Source organism: Aspergillus flavus, chromosome 2 (assembly GCF_009017415.1).
Source record: "Aspergillus flavus chromosome 2, complete sequence".
NCBI classification, from domain to species: domain Eukaryota; kingdom Fungi; phylum Ascomycota; class Eurotiomycetes; order Eurotiales; family Aspergillaceae; genus Aspergillus; species Aspergillus flavus.
In genome coordinates this window covers 2,587,969-2,604,226 of record NC_092409.1, presented here as the reverse complement: position 1 = coordinate 2,604,226, position 16,258 = coordinate 2,587,969, and the positions used below count along the sequence as shown (strand labels likewise).

General features: G+C 48.0%; 5 protein-coding genes across 5 annotated transcripts; 2 read left to right on the top strand and 3 right to left on the bottom strand.

Moving 5' to 3' along the window:
• Window positions 1-489: 489 nt before the first annotated feature.
• Window positions 490-1,414, bottom strand: F9C07_3016 (peroxisomal biogenesis protein; the record flags this gene model as incomplete). Its single annotated transcript, XM_041289621.1, has 3 exons — window positions 490-652; window positions 712-1,189; window positions 1,348-1,414. 3 exons carry the CDS (start codon window positions 1,412-1,414, stop codon window positions 490-492), a joined length of 708 nt encoding a protein of 235 aa, XP_041142660.1.
• Window positions 1,415-1,775: 361 nt separating this feature from the next.
• F9C07_2128422 (inorganic phosphate transporter) lies at window positions 1,776-5,682 on the bottom strand. The gene is made up of 6 exons (XM_041289620.2): window positions 4,171-5,682; window positions 3,499-4,097; window positions 3,426-3,444; window positions 3,060-3,370; window positions 2,728-2,998; window positions 1,776-2,674 (listed from the first exon to the last, which is right to left on the bottom strand). The coding sequence occupies exons 1-6, from the start codon at window positions 4,339-4,341 to the stop codon at window positions 2,582-2,584; spliced, it is 1,464 nt and encodes a 487-aa protein (XP_041142659.1). The 5' UTR covers window positions 4,342-5,682; the 3' UTR covers window positions 1,776-2,581.
• Window positions 5,683-5,851: 169 nt separating this feature from the next.
• Window positions 5,852-7,447, top strand: F9C07_3018 (putative proteasome regulatory particle subunit; the record flags this gene model as incomplete). The annotated part of the gene is made up of 3 exons (XM_041289610.1): window positions 5,852-6,307; window positions 6,372-7,198; window positions 7,255-7,447. 3 exons carry the CDS (start codon window positions 5,852-5,854, stop codon window positions 7,445-7,447), a joined length of 1,476 nt encoding a protein of 491 aa, XP_041142658.1.
• A 1,470-nt stretch (window positions 7,448-8,917) lies between these two features.
• On the top strand, window positions 8,918-10,471 carry F9C07_3019 (putative alanine aminotransferase; the record flags this gene model as incomplete). Its single annotated transcript, XM_041289608.2, has 2 exons — window positions 8,918-10,159; window positions 10,217-10,471. 2 exons carry the CDS (start codon window positions 8,918-8,920, stop codon window positions 10,469-10,471), a joined length of 1,497 nt encoding a protein of 498 aa, XP_041142657.2.
• A 621-nt stretch (window positions 10,472-11,092) lies between these two features.
• F9C07_3020 (Protoglobin-domain-containing protein) lies at window positions 11,093-12,339 on the bottom strand (the record flags this gene model as incomplete). Its single annotated transcript, XM_071511050.1, has 3 exons — window positions 11,093-11,828; window positions 11,889-12,159; window positions 12,225-12,339. 3 exons carry the CDS (start codon window positions 12,337-12,339, stop codon window positions 11,093-11,095), a joined length of 1,122 nt encoding a protein of 373 aa, XP_071363744.1.
• Between the last annotated feature and the right edge of the window lie 3,919 nt (window positions 12,340-16,258).

The following is a 16,258-nucleotide window of genomic DNA, read 5'->3' as shown; positions in this document are numbered from 1 at the left end:
ATCTTAAGGCTGTAACTGTCCTTGGCAGAATCATGTGAAGTTCATGTGCAACAAAGGTATCACATGCTATCACCGCCAGTGACAAGATCGGAAAATAGACAATAATTCATAATTCGAAAGATTTATGCATAAGCATAATTCCCCTATAGATTAAAGAGTGCTACCCCCAGTAGGCAGAATCATTGAAAAATAGGTAAAACAAATATAATAAACTCTTAAGGTACATAATATGTTCATGAAAACCGAAGACTACTATATCGCATCTCCTTTGTCGAATCCTGCCACACAAAAGTTCGCCTATATCTCGATCCTCATTTCGTCTTTGATCCATTTGGATCTATACACCATATCTCTTGTTCTGAGGCTGAGGTTTGACGAAGTGTAAGAAATGCACGACGCACGATCGACGCAGATATCAATATATAAACCAATCCCACCTTAAGTCAGCCTTGTGAAATCTCAATCAGAGGATTCTCTAGCTTTGGCCGCTCACGCGGTCTTCCGCCATTGAGACACCACGCCTAGCAAACTGCTGATTGTACCTCCAATACCAACAATTCCGTCGTCAAGATTGGCAAGGCCCAGGCCGGACACAGGAATGGTCAAGTCACAAAGGTCCGAGAAGAGCTGGATGCGGGCAGCGGAGCGTTCCCTGGGAAGACTGGGTTAGTAACTGAATATAGCATGCCAAAATATTGAAGGTGCACAAACTTCTCGAGCTTCTTTGCCTCCACGACGCCTTCGCCTTCGGTGCGGTCGAGAGTCCTCTCCTTCTCCCGCAGTCTCCAAAGGGAGTATACACTAGCAATAGCGCTGCAGATTAGTCCAGCCAACCACGACCGATAGGCGGTATCCTGCAAGCGCTTGGCTGCAGCAAGTTTCCGGAACCCGATAACGTCAATAACGGTGATAGTATCCAGAGTCAGATATCCGGCGTAACCGAGCTGGCGACCGACAGCTAGATAGCGGAGAACAGGGTCGACGGGGCTCTTGTTGTCAGCTGCAACGGCTGCAGCCTTGAGGTGCTCGGCAAACTTTCCGATCCTCAGGATCTTTCTTGTTGTTCCAAACTGCTTCTTGACTGCATTGTAGGGGTCGATAGAGGACTGCGGGCGGTTTGTGCGATACAGGTACCAGGCATAAAAGCGTGAGAAGTATTGCAGCGTACGGAGGATCTTGTCACGACCCACTGTATGTTCATTAGAACTAGCTCATACGCATATATTGCAAGCAAAATTCCCAGTTATTTTTTTGTAAAATCCTATCTTTGTGTTCAAGTGGGTTGTCAAGTGGAATGGGCCTCGGTCGCTAACCACAAGAAAGAAGAGGGAGAAGAGCACCACATACCAGTCGTTGCAACAAAGCGCAAGTAGTGCGCCAAGGTAGGATGATAAGCCAAAGCGTTAGCGACCATATTGGCAGAGAGTGTAATATATCAGTACGATCGCACGGCTGGTGTCGTTGGTATCGTTAGAAGCCGGAAGATGTGTTCCGCTGTGGAAGAGAGGGGTATGACGGCAGCGATAACCACAGACCAGCTGGTAGCTTTATAAATTTCGAGGGACAGGAGACGGTACTTCACAGCCAGGAGACAGAAGAAGGAGAAGAAGGAGGAGAAGAAGAAGAAAGGGATGACAGCCGCGGAGTTGGCGTGATATGAAAGAGCTTAATGGATAGTAGTCAGTAATTGAATCTCCGGGGAAAACGCGGCTGGAGGAACTGGCGTCGGGCATTGACCCTCAACCTCGGCTGCTCGTGGAGACGAGGAAAGTCACGGTCTCGGAAATTTCACGGCTTCCTTCCAACCATTGCCGGGTTCCATTGCCTTTCTAGGTAGTATCTCTGCAATAGGCAGTACTACTAGTATGGACTTCTGCTGATTTCAAATTTATTAAGCCTAGCTAGAGTAGACTCCTAACAGATCTTCTAATTTCTATATTCTTCTTTTTCTCTTCTTTCTTTGTTCTTTTCCCTTTATGTCCCCATTACCAGTACTTTTTCTTCGTCTCTTTCTTGTCCGGCTTTCATTAAAGCATGGCACGATACAGGGTCAAACAAATATTATCCCTCGTGGATTAGAGTTTCTATTATCTTTCTTGACTTGATTAAATGTATGCTTGAGAAGCTATCAGACAAACACTTCAAGTATAATGGTCGGGCGCGTTGCGTTGGCAGAGAAAAATAAAGTAATCATCATTAACGTTCGCTAAGATGACCATGAATCACATTTATAATACATCATGGGCATGACAGTGGAGATGGTATACCATCAATCCGAGTCTTCGCTGCAATGGGGGTCTCTATATATCTCGCTTCTGGGCAATCGAAACATCTTCAGTCGCGGGTCGCACAGGGTCCTGTCACGCGATGGGGATTGATATGGCCTAACATGGGCTGGGGGAATCCTCGTCCGCTCGTGTCGCACGTTCTGCTTCTGGGGCCTACTGGTCTAGAAGGTTGCAAGGGCCGTCTCTTTGTGGGAAATGTCGCAAGGAATCGCAAGGGAGCTGGCACTTGATAAGTAGGGGTCAGGCTGCGAACATACGAATTTGCAGGTGGAGATGCAAATGGTGAAAGTCGGCTACCGTGCTTCTCTGTTGCCCATCGTCGAGGTGTCATATCCGTTGGCCTCGAGGAAAGCGCGGAACTTTTCATCTTCTTCGGTAATAGTGTCCTAATCGACGGCGTCAGTCGAGCCTTTCCCATTAGGAGAAGCGGGTGTCATACCTGTCCAATATGTGGCAACAGAAAGTAGGCCATTGCAGCACTCAGAAGGCACAATGAGCTCGAGACAAAGAAAGGATCCTGGCCCGAACGGACCTCATTGGGGGCGTTCTTCTGGATGATTGGAATGACATAGGTGCCGACGAAGGCCCCAATCTTGCCAGCAGCCGCAGCTATGGCGTAATATTGACCTCGAATTGCAGTTGCGCTGGACTTCGCAGCACAAAGCCCGATGTTGTCTCCAGGTCCGAACTCACCGAGAGCGGAAAAAATACTATAACCATGAGTTAGGGGATGCAAGTGATGCGCGTATAACAATTGACCGATTGTCTTACCCGAAGACTACGACAAATCCTGCAACATTCTTTGGGATACTAAGATACTCATAGCAACCTGACATAACGAAACCGATAACTCCTTGAAGGCCAACCCCAATGGCTAACGTGTTGCGAGGTCCAATCCAGTCACTCACCAGGGCACCCAAGAAAGAGCCGGGGATGTAGAAAGCATTGGTTACGGTAGTCCAGCCGAAGGTCTTCCAGAGAGGAGCGCTATCCCCCAGGATAATACCCACCCATTTGGAGGAGTAGATGTTGAAGGAGTACGCCGAGAAATCGTAGATAAACCATATGAGGGACACCACCGTCTATTCATAGTTAGTTTATGACACTTACGCGGAAGTGGCAACACTGGGGGCATACCAAACGCTTCCAGTAAAACCTATGGCGGACGATTTAGTACATGCACTGAGCATAGATAATAGTGATAGCTTACCGGATGATCAGCCAGACAGGGAACTTATGCATACGTTCCCTGTTGAACTCCTCTGGTTCTTCCAGTTTCAATCGCAGATAAAACAAACTAAGGGGTGGGATTACGCCCAACCCCAGGGCTATACGCCAGACAAGGCGCAGATGGTTCTCGGTACATATCAAGACCAAGATCATAGGAACCAAGGCGGAGACAACATATGCAAAGTCGATTTGGAAATTGGTGAACATAATGAACCACCGATTCCGATGTCCTTTCTTCAGTTCGCCTGTGTTTTCCGCAGCTGCGACAGATCCGGCGGGATATTCTCCACCAATTCCAATTCCCAGGAAGAAACGATAAGCCGTCAAGGCAGCGAACAAGCCGTATTGGCTGCCATTCAAGCCGTACGCACCAGCACACAAGGCGCTAAATATGATCAAAATTATCGTTGAGATCATCAGGGACCATTTTCGCGACCAATGATCGCTGACATATCCAAAGACAAGCTGACCGAGTACAGTGCCGGCAAATGTGATGGACGAAACATTCTGGCTGGCGGGGGAGTTGCTGTATGAGTCCGGGTAGATTTTACCGAGGATTGTATTGACAGATCCGATCACCTAGTTGAATTGTTAGATCAGAATGACGCTTCTCAATCATACACGACAATACTCCGATGGGCATCAAACATACGCCATTCAGATAACCGTCTGAGAAGAGACCTGCGCCGCAAGCGATAGTAGGCCAACTACGTTCCCAGCGGCCCTTTTGCATATTTTCTGACGGGGCAACATCGATAGGAACAGCATCAGGGGAAGCAACAGCCTTCTCAGGCGGCTCTTCGGAGTGTTTTTGTGGATCCATGAAAACGCTACAGCGACCTGATGTTCTATTGCTTCGGCGTTGCGAAAAGCCGGTGCTAAGAATCAAGAAATATATATAAGATTATTCAAGAAATATATAAGGATAGGTTACACCACAAGAATTGTCAGCAATCACTGTGAGTGACACGAATATCGGAGAAGTGATAGAGAGTTGAGAAGTGGAAGAAAAACACCCAAAGATTAGAAGAGAGAGAAAATTTTGAAAGAAAGATCAGAGCACCTGATAGAAATCCTGCGAACCGTGAGCGCTCAGGTCATTCCCTTTAGTAAATGCAACTATAACTAGTTTACCATGAGATTCCCACTCTAGAGCCCTCGGCTCGTGCCTCATTAGTAGCCTACATCACTACCAATTTACCAACCGGCAGCCCCTCTACTACAGTACGGAGTAGGAATAACATACTTTAATTAATCAATACCATCAGCTCACTGGACGGGCGTACAAAGGGTGGAGCTCTTATCTCTCGAGGAACTTGTTGGAATCCTGTGTCAAGAAATGCACTAAGCTTTCCTAAGAGTTCGAGCTGATTTACTATTGGATATATTCTTTTTAGTTGATCTTTTTGAACGGATCCACTTCTCGAGTCGAATCCTATCGAAAGGCGAACCAAGCCCTACGAAGAAAGTGCTTTTCTTTCCCACCTACGCTCTTATGGCCCCACGGCACGTGCCTGGATTTACCACAGTTTCTTAAGATTTCGCCTTGTTTGCTGCATCAAAGTCGACAAAAGGGAAGACCCATGCATGCGTGTCAGATATCAATTGATCAGCTGAGTACACTCTTGTACTATAATGTCTCACCTCCAATTTGTTAGGTCTAGAAAACAAAGAAATATGGATATGGGACCATTCAATAATGATCTGAGTAAAAAATAACAAGGAAAAGGGAACAAGCGAGGTCATTGTCTCCGTCCACGGCTCGGATATAGCGACTAGCAAAACGCTAGAGTAGTTGATAATTTCCTCCTCCATAAAGGAATAATAGGACGGCACTTGATGTTTCCCATGAAAATTCATCTGATGGAAGCTCAGGTTTTACAAGTCAAAAGTTGAGTTGACGTGCACTATTATTTAGGAAAGAATGGCAACAGCTTCAACGGTTACATATTCTTTACTCTTCCTGTTCCTCGTCATAAATAATTAACATCAAATGCCTACTATTAGCCTATATTCTCGCGAGTAGCGTCTTCCTGTCTCGGTGCAGCTGATAGGAATCTATTACTCGTAGTAAAATTGTAATGCCCAAGAGCATGGTCAAGCTCACGTGATAACGGTGATGGTGGTGACGGCTTCGGGACTGGAAAAACATTCCGCCAGCTGAGCTCAGGTCAGCTACGTAGGTTGGCTATGTGATGTATCTGCCTCTTCCGGTATCTCATTCATAAGCAGTCTGGAAGTGCATCTACCAACTCTCCACTACCTAGCCTTTCTTTCCTATCACCCTTATATAACCGTTCTCTACCGTCGAGCTCTCATCTCCCGTTGCCAGCATGGGGTCCGACCCGCAGTATATCAAGTTCCCCGATCTTACCCTCGCCCAACATGTCTTCAACCTCTCCAACCCATCGTGCCCGCAGACGGTGCGGCAAACGTCGTTGAAGAAGGTCCAGGATGCTATCTCTGAGAATAAAATGGCGCCTTTCTATAGGCATCTTGCCCACCCCGTGGAAGGCATCCTGAACCATTCCGGTGAAGGCGTTCCCCAGCACCAAGCTAGCTCAACTAAGTCCCTGATCACCTCGAATATGCTGGCATCTCGAAAGTCACCTCAAAAGATCGACTTTCCATGGGATGAATCCTTATACCAGTCGCTAGTCGAGGATAATAAGAAGGAGTTGGATGCTTTCCAAAAGGAGGAAGATGAGGCGGAAGAAGCAGCCGGAGACACTGAGGTGCTTGCGGCCCGTGGGAAGCGTGCTGAGTTCTGGGCGCGCGTAGGAGATAAGGTCAGTGGCAATGCTATATTGGATACTAATACTTGTACTTGCTGACACCAGTCATGTCGGATAGGATAAAGCCATCGAATCTCATGAAGCACTCCTCGAAAAGACGACATTCCTCGGAACCAAGATTGACTTGGTGCTGGCCATGATCCGTATTGGACTCTTCTTTGGTGACACCCTGTCTGTGAGAAAAAACATTGAACGGGCAAACACGCTTATCGAGAGCGGTGGTGACTGGGATCGGAGGAATCGTCTCAAGGCGTATAAGGGCTTACACTTGCTCACGATTCGATCCTACAGCGTCGCTGCTCCCTTACTTCTTGACAGTCTGTCTACTTTCACGAGCTACGAACTCTGCAGCTATTCTGCATTGGTCATTTACTCCGTCCTCGCAGGTTCACTGTCGTTGAAGCGGGTCGACTTCAAAGCTAAAGTTGTGGATGCACCGGAGATCAAGGCTATCCTTGGGTCCGGAGAAGATCGGGTAGCGGCTTTAACTGGGGAGGTGTCGTCTGGCCCCGGTGCAAAGGACGAAGAAATGAAGGATGCTTCTACATCTAGAGCCACTCCAGGTGCCGCTACCACCGCCGTTAATTTGACCACCCTGGGGGCTGGCTCTGGGATCCAGGCTGAGGCCGAAGCCCCTGTTGACTTCTCGCCTCTTGCCAACTTGGTTAGCAGTCTATATAATGGCAACTACCGGTCATTCTTCGTGGCCTTGGCGGCCGTTGAAGACAATTTCCTGACTCAGGACCGGTACTTGTATGAACACCGCGCTTGGTTTGTCCGTGAGATGAGACTCCGCGCCTACCAGCAGCTTCTCCAGAGCTACCGGGTGGTAGGATTGAACAGCATGGCCAGCGATTTTGGAGTTACAGTGGACTTTTTGGACCGGTAAGTTCTAGTCGGCCGAATCAGAGCATAGCAATCATATCCACTAACAATTGTAGGGATCTGGCCAAGTTCATCGCTAGCAATCGCATCGCATGCACTATCGACCGAGTAAATGGCATCATCGAAACAAACCGCCCCGATGACAAGAACAAACAGTACGCCGACGTCGTCAAGCATGGCGATGCTCTAATTACGAAACTTCAGAAGTATGGCCAGGCTGTGCGACTGCGCGGAAGTGAACGGAGCTAAAGCTGTGGATGGTGACGAATCTGAGGGAATGGTCTGATTCTGGATTGTCCTGTGACCCATGAACGTTTCAAAGGATCCCTCAGGGATATGATGGTTTGAGTCATTTAATAAATATTGTCCTCATGATTACTGTTAGAGCAAAAGCAAGCGAGGCTGCTGTATCATACGTCTAATGAACGAAGACAACTCTGACCTCGAAACGTCGTAATCTGATATCATGCGATTAGGAAACCTCCACGGTATGTGGGCTGACCGGGTCTAAGCGTTGCGTACGTAGCTTAGGGAAGCCTTGGCATCAAATGTGTCAGTTTCCAGGGTTTCTTTATGTCGCTCTGGACGGTCATTGTTTTCCAGGTCTGCTGAGTACAGAGCCAATGCGGATTAAGCTTTTTTGTCTACAATCGCGTGTTATCATCCCAGTCTGTGTATGTGTAGTGAAGGGAAAATCGGCCCGTGAATACAGCAGTACAAGACAAATTAGGGTGTTGTGAGAGATTCAAATCTGACCAGATTCCGTCGTTCCCCGGTTACGGGAACCACCGGTAGCGCCAAGCGGAGTACGGAGTACCCGTGGGGTAGCATTTCAGGTACGGCCGTACGGGGCAGCGAATCCATGTCGATAGTTTGGTTCCTATAGAGTCATAGAGTGTGATTTCTTTCCTACTCTGTGATGGAACTGACAAACCAGATCGAGCCATACAGTTACGATTGACAATGCCAATGTCTCTCTCCACTGGGGGGTTCCCATTTTTGCCCTCATTCACCCCCACCATGCCCTGTACCGTTGTATTGAGCTCGTATTGAATGGATGAGTCAGCGGCTGATCGGCGCTCACCGCCTACAGAATTTCTCGCGCGATAACCCAAATTTCCCTGGGAATTCTTTTTTCCCCCTGCACTGTGTGAGCCGTTGGACCCTCCCTGGCCTCTACGACGCTGGACAAGACCTTAAGTGGTATTTTTGACTAATTGCGCCTTGAGTAACCCGTGAATCCCCACGGCGGAGAGGCAAAATTCGCGCAATTGATCGCGTCAGGACAAATCGCCTCAGCATCATGACCTGGCAGTTAAGACTTGTGCGGGCATCTCCGCTACGATGCTCACTTTCCCGGCCGAATGGTCCGTGGCATATCCCGCGGGCGTCTTCCAGCAGCACAAGGTTCCCCGCCGGGGCTTTTAGGCCTTCTTCAGGTATGTGTTTCGGAAATCTCTCGTTCGGTCCCATGGGGCCGATCCTTCTACACCTGTTCATTGGATGCCACATCTGTTTAGTCACTTTCCTGGTCTGTATTTTTGAACTGTCACCCGCTCAAAAGCAAAGATATCCCCCTCACCCCGTGACATGCATGGTCATTCCTTCCCCTCATGGGGGTCGCCATTTAAATATCCAATGGATGCTCCATCCGGGCGAGCGCTCGACTCCATCAAAGCAAGACAACTGACCCCTCTCGAATAACCCCCAGACTCCGTGATGGCGACTCAGACTACAGTGTCCTACACTACTACACGCACCTTGTCCACCCCGGCTCGTTGCCTGAACCCTGATAACATCAACCCCCACGTCACGGAGGCCAAGTATGCCGTCCGTGGTGAGCTTGCTGTCAAGGCCGAGGAGTACCGCGTGAAACTGGCCAATGGAGACAAATCGTTACCTTTCGACAGTGTCATCTTTGCCAACATCGGCAATCCCCAACAGCTCGACCAGAAACCCATCACCTTCTTCCGCCAAGTACTCAGTCTCCTCGAGAACCCTCAACTGTTGAACAACACGGAAGCACTTCGTACATCCTTTGGTTATGAACAAGATGTCGTTGACCGGGCCAAGAAGCTCCTCGCGGATGTCCAGAGCGTTGGTGCTTACAGTCACAGCCAGGGAGCGCCTGTGATCCGCCAAAGTATCGCCAAATTCATTGAGGAGCGTGATGGATTCCCGGCCAACCCTCAGGATTTGTTCTGCTGCGCTGGTGCCTCGTCTGGCGTCAGCACCATTCTCAATATCATCTGCAACGGCCCCCAGGCCGGTGTCCTCGTCCCTATTCCGCAATACCCTCTTTACACTGCCACCCTTTCTCTCCTGAATGCGCAATGTGTACCCTACCTCCTCGAAGAGCAAAAGGCTTGGGGTACCGATGTGACTGCCATCCGTAACTCGTTGGCGCAGGCCCGGTCTACCGGCACTGACGTTCGTTCGATTGTGGTCATCAACCCCGGTAACCCTACTGGTGCCTCTTTGAGCGCCGAGGATATCAAGAATGTTCTTGACCTTGCTGCGGAGGAGAAGCTTGTTGTTATTGCGGACGAGGTTTACCAGACGAACGTTTTCGAGGGCGAGTTCATTTCGTTCAAGAAGAGGCTTCGTCAGCTGCAACAGGAGACACCAGGCAAGTATGATTATGTGGAGTTGGTCTCTCTTCACAGTGTGTCTAAAGGTATGGTGGGCGAGTGTGGCCACCGTGGTGGCTACTTTGAGCTGGTTGGATTCGACCCTGAGGTTCAGGCCCAGATCTACAAGCTTGTGAGCATCGGACTTTGCCCACCAGTCATTGGACAGTGTTTGCTTGAGCTTATGGTGAACCCACCCAAGGAGGGCGAAGGCAGCTATGAGCTGTACCAGAAGGAGTACAATGGAATCAGCGAGGGACTGCACAAGCGCGCCTTTGCCTTATACGAGGCCTTCCAACAGATGGAGGGCGTTGAGTGTCAGAAACCTCAGGTATGTTGCCCACAAGACTCTATCTTATGAACATAACTAAACGTGGCTGGTATACAGGGTGCCATGTATCTCTTCCCCACCATCACTCTCCCACCCAAGGCCATTGAGGCTGCCAAGGCTGAGAACCGTGCCGCCGATGAGTTCTACTGCTTGCGTCTCCTCGACGCTACCGGTGTCTGTGTTGTCCCTGGCTCCGGCTTCGGCCAGAAGGAGAACACTCTGCACTTCCGCACAACTTTCCTGGCCCCTGGCACTGATTGGGTTGAACGGATCGTCAAGTTCCACTCCGAATTTATGGCCAAGTACAAATAAATAAATAGAGCTAACATGTACACATATGAATCACGTGATACCTGTTGAGAATATAGAGCATTATACCTCCGCCATATCTATGGCGCTACTCACTGAAAGAACAAAATTGATCCACTCAGTTATCTTTAGATGTTCCTTTTCCAAGTAAATATATAGACATTGTGTTTGCTCTCCTAAAGTAGAGAATAATGGCATAGAGCATATTATGAAATTTCTGCGAATCGAAGTACATTGCGACGGTAAGTACGAGCTAGACGTGGAGTATATATCAAAAGAGATAATGAACCGAGTTCCAGTAACGCAAATAGAAACTAGCTTTTTTCTCGCTAGAACAATAAGTAACACAAGGAACGTTTTTGGACCAAAGAGAACACGAACAGAGGTATATAACTAATAAACAGTGCTAACCGGGAAGCATGCAACAATCAGAATGAGTGGATAAAATTACGGCCAAAGACAACCCCCAAAACCAGTCTATCGATGCACTTCCAAGTCATTCATTGAAATCATCATCGGGTAACTGCTTTTGGATCTCAAGATTCGAATTCGCAGATCCGTGCTTGTATCATTCGGTATCCCGAAGAATTATGGGGATGTAATCAAAACGTCCATTTAGTAACGTTACTTGTACCCGGACCCCTTCTGTTTCATTCCAGAAGACCATATTTTCGTCTCGAAGTTGTGTATATGCCCGACCGCAAATGGCGAGGCGAATGCTGATGGATTTGAAACAACGTTGGGACTGATCATATGACTGCTGGATGTGGATGGGCAGTCAGAGGACACTGCCGTTTCGGCTGTCGAGTTCACTCGGTCCAGATCGACGCTTCCGCTTCTGTCCCGCGAGATTGAGCTCTGCGTGTCTCCTGCTGAGCTGGGCCTGGAAGTGTTGAAACCGGGGATTAGGCAATGAGGGTGGCTTTGTTTGTCCCGGGTCATTGAAGATACCTCGCTGTTGGCGATTGAGACAGTATCTGTGGTTGTCATTGAATCTGTTGTTGTCATTGAGACAGTGTCTGTGGTGCCTGTGACAGCTGATGCATTGTCCGTGATGCCTGTGGCGATTGATGCATTGTCTGTGTTTCCTTTGGCTGGTGCATTGTCTGCATTGGTGGTGTTTGACGCTTCTTCTGCGAACTCCTGGCCTTCGTTTATGTAGCACTTGGAGATTAGATCGTTTTGGATGCAGAAGACCTTGCTCATGGATCTGATGAGAGCGAACTTGAACTTGACAGACATGTCTGGGTGCAGTGAGATGGTTTCAAAGAGAAGTTGTTTTACGTAACCGAGACAAGCATTCATATGGATGTACTCTATTGTTAATGGGTGCATCAGTACTTTTCCTGTGTGCATTTCCCTGAATTCGGACCTGTTTAGTAGGTTGTTGACAAGATAAGGTCGTTCAAAAACAACTCACCCAACTTTTCGCAGATATTCCCAGTACGAAGGCTGGCCGGGGTCTGAGCATAGTCTAGTCAGATACCATTTCCAGAAAATCTTTCTCCTTTGCACCTGAGGACTGTCAATTGTGAATAAATCCTCGATTTGTGCTTCGGACGTAGTACTCCGAGTGCGGAGAGCACGGGCTGTGATATCGAATTCGAGCATCTTCTCATAGAGACGATGGGTGAGTTCCGGAATGACTGTTTTAAGGTATTTCGAGCCTTTGTTGAATATTATGACGTCGTCTGTGTGCAATGATCAGCAGTCTGTTTGCTGGTAAGGTAAAAAGCAGCCGCTAGGTCAAACGTACCGTCTGTGAAATCCAGGAATGTCTTTATATACTCCATGCGCTTTCCAAAGTCCGTGTATAACTCCTTCCGCCCGACTCTCCTAATATCTTCCTGCACAGGGGCAACTGGATCCATGTTTAGATTGGTATGAAATGTATTAATTAACAAGACTGGTTAGAGGCCGGTGTGCACTAAGGGATTTATCCTTAAAATGTATGGTATGCGTGCGTCGAGAACAGGTTATACACAATCCTAAGGGGTGTCGGCTGAGACAGTAACTGGGGGCATGTATGTTTCTTGTACGGTCTTTCTGCTGGAGACAGAGCTTATATTTCATAGACCCATGTGATCTTTCAAAGGATTTTAGGCCAGTAACCGGGTCTTTCCGTTCCTTGCGGAGTGCGCCAAGTGAAGCTGACCAGGGGCTAATCTGACTTTGGCTGATGGACCATTTAACTGACAGCTCCTTCGACATCCATGCTCCTTATGAAACAAGCTTGGTATGGCTCGCAAGATTTTTCAAATCAGCGGACACAGAGGTTCTCCCGGTCCTTGACAGTGCGGTCCACAATTTTGGCCCAACGAGTACGCCAGCCTAAAGTGCAAGCGAGCACGCGTAGGGAGACCCCGCGGAGGGATTTTCTCCGATCTAGGATCTCATACGTAGAGGCCATTAGGTTCCAAGCGGATGTACCTGCATAGTAAGCACCACTCGTGCGATACCGAACACGATCCGAAGTGGCACAGCGCCAATGACATGCCGTTTTTTTCTGAACGATAAATTAAAATATATTAAGTAGTAAAATGGTGGCCCCCACCTTGGAATCCCACGGAGCTGGGCCAGACTCCAGAGTTCAGCTACGCCCGATCCCTGAAAGGTTGAGATGATAGGATACGCACACCAGGGAGACAGGCTCCAGTGGACCCACTAATGACTCTGCCATCGCCTACTCCGTAGGGTTTGGCGCGATTAGTATGATGTATCTCGCAGTATCATTCCTCGGTACCGTAGCCTAACCTGTCTAACTCAGCCACTCGGATATCCCGCCATGATGGTTGATTGCGTTGTGATTCGTTGTTATCCTTTTGTGCATATTAGTATCTCGGTTATGTCTGTGCTGCTCTCCCTATGAAGTTTGAACAGTCAGATAACCCTTGGCACGTTCAAACCGTGCGGGTGGATAAGCTCCATGAACCTTGTCGATCAGAGGAGGCACAGCTGAGTCCTGACCTCAATGTGTCCACAACACGAGTCGTAACCCTCGGGATTAGTGGCACCATAGTCATACTACTATGGTCTCACACGCAGAGATTCTAGACACAATTCTAGACACCAGTGGCCCATGTTGATCCCTATTGTTTGCCAGCTTATTTGCATAGCAGCAGAGTCGAATTCCGGAGACTGTGCGTGTTGTATCCGCTGCAGGGTCAGGGATGAGCAGAAAAGAGACGCATAGGATCATGCCACCAGGTTGCTGCCCATACTGTAGATATGACCCTAAGCCTCTTTGGGCGTCCTTGGCGAGTGGGTCTTGCGGAAAGTCAAACAAATCAAACCGGCTCTTTTTACTGCCGCATTGCCGACTCATTCACTTGACCAGAACCTGGACGTTATCAGATTCTGTTTATGTCTCTGTGCTTTTCTAGAGTCGTCTTTCAGTGGAGTATCTACTTCCACATGCGTCTACGTACATGTCAACCAAACATTCAAATGCCGTTACCCTCGAAAATCTGATCATCAGGCACCGTTTAGCCCACTTCGCGTTGTACGGTACCGGTAGGCATACTACTGAGATCCACCTGACTAGATCGAATTGAGTAAGAGCAATATCAAGATAGACTTTAGGAGGATCTTGACATTATTAACAATATCATAAGCAAGTAGAGGGTGGTATTTAGGGGTTATGCAGAAGGAATTCCTAGCCTAGAGGGTAGAGTAGCTCCAACAGCGCAGCAAAAGCCTACTTTTCGCCCGTGATTTTCCTATGTTGCAAACGCATTCGTATTAATATTAATATTAGCGACGAGGTAGATTGGACCGCCACTTGATCTACTTATAATGTCGCGTATGGCTGCGTTAAAGTTTTGAGGAGAAATAATTGGTTATAGCACATTATAAGCGAATACCTGCCAAGAGTACTGTCGTAGCATATTGTGGGATCCAGAAAACAACGAGCGGCAACGACGACAGAAGAAAAAAATAAATAAATAAAAAATAAGAAGAAGAAAGAAGGAAGGAAGGAAAGAAAGCCCAGTGGCCCCTACCAGGGTAGAAAATGGCCAGTGTGGATTCATCCCAATCACAGATGACACATTCTCGAATGATTTAAGGAAGATGACAAATATCCTCTTCGCACACTTGTGCGCCGTCATTGACACGGCGGACTGGAATAATGCCCCTTTTCTTGACTATTCCGGCAATTCTGCTAATCTGGTACATCCTGAAATCTTAGTATTCTTATTGTTATTTTCTCCTTCCTCTGTTACGAATGGGTTCACTTTTGACCCGCGGAGATTGCTTTTCCGAAATGTAAGCGATGACCAGATGACGAGAGTGCGACCCACTTATACCGTGGGGCAAAAGCAGTTCGTGGAGATTATATTACTCACCTCATAGGGTAGAAATTGTCCGAGGTCCTCAAGGTCTGCTCGGATCCCTTACTCTGAAGTATATATAAACTGCCTTAGGGTGGCCACATGGACTTCATAAGTCTATTTCAGAGAAAAGTATGGCGTGATGTTGAGCAGATGTTGAGCTCCATATATTTAGCCGCCTCAAGAACGCACCATGGCGTATCCCGTTAGATACCCCCGGTCTGTGTCTTGTACTCAGTCCATAATCTCGAGGATATGAAGATAGTGATAAGCAGGGAGTGTATCTGATGGGGCACTTGAGCCACGAGAACCCTGGCAATGGACGAGAGAAAGGTGCCAGCTTTTCCCTAGGTGTTCATTGTGAGACCGAGGTTCAAGATATATTAATCTATCAATATATAGCCTAGACGACCCACCGCGTCAGCTAATGCCACTGCTTCCATTATATTGGGACATGTCTTGGCTGAAGAAAGGATGCTCAGGATGCCGCCGAGGATACGCCGAACGAACTCATATTTTCTGATGGACGCACGGATAGGACGTGATCAAGCTGATATTGGCTGTAGGACATGTGACACGGTTGACGGTATTGGCTTCATTTGCAACTTGGGCTAATTTTAGGTGGAAACGAGCTACCCTGGTCGCTTGATGAAACCTGCACTAGTCCGGGAAGGAGCTACAAGGACCTATATGGTACTCTCAAGACCGGAAAGGCGTTCCACAGAAATAGCAGACTGCATGCACACAGTGCAATCTGGTTACAGGCTCATCGTCAACCTGAGTATGGGAGATATGTCTTGCAAGGATGCGGTGGTACTCCTGAGAGCCATTGTCATTGAAGGGTTTGGATACGGGCAGAATCTCTTTGCCGCTGACAGGAGTCCTATATTACCCGTATCTTTAGGATCACAATGTGCTCATCATTATATAGCATAGTGACAACTTTTTCTTTTTTTTTCTTTTTTTTTTTTTTTTTTTTTTTTCCACTCTTCCATGTCCTAGAGGACGTTTGGTTAGAGCTTCACGGTCATGTTGAAGGACTGGTGAACATCTGTCAGCTACCCAGTCAGAAGAGCAAGTTCAACCTCAAGCCAACAATGCTGGAGTTTTGGCGGCGAGTGGTAAATGCATGTGTCCCAAACAGGGCTCGATGATCATGTTTCCTTTGAGGGTTAATTCAAGACCCCTGAGGACATCTGACGGCGCTCTAGGAGGCATTCCTACCAGGTCCATATTGTGAAGTTTTGACAATAAGGCGATGCATTTAGCAGAATGAGCAATCAACAACTGATGCTGAAGTTGAAGCAAGCGATTGTCAAGACCTCCCCAAGCCTTGCTGCCGGCTGCCGTTTACTTACCCTCAGTGAGCTGGACATACGTCATGCTGAATTGATGACTGCCATGGACAGAGGCATTAAGTGTGGAATACTTGACTATCTGCTGTACGCCGGACCAATGT

Bases quoted from the DNA above. Each gene is read 5' to 3' on its own strand.
- F9C07_2128422 (XM_041289620.2), bottom strand. From the start codon at position 4,341: ATGGATCCACAAAAACACTCCGAAGAGCCGCCTGAGAAGGCTGTTGCT. The intron at 2,999-3,059 runs GTAAGACAATCG...TCATGGTTATAG, and splicing joins GGATTTGTCGTAGTCTTCGG to TATTTTTTCCGCTCTCGGTG. The intron at 2,675-2,727 runs GTATGACACCCG...GCCGTCGATTAG, and splicing joins TGTTGCCACATATTGGACAG to GACACTATTACCGAAGAAGA.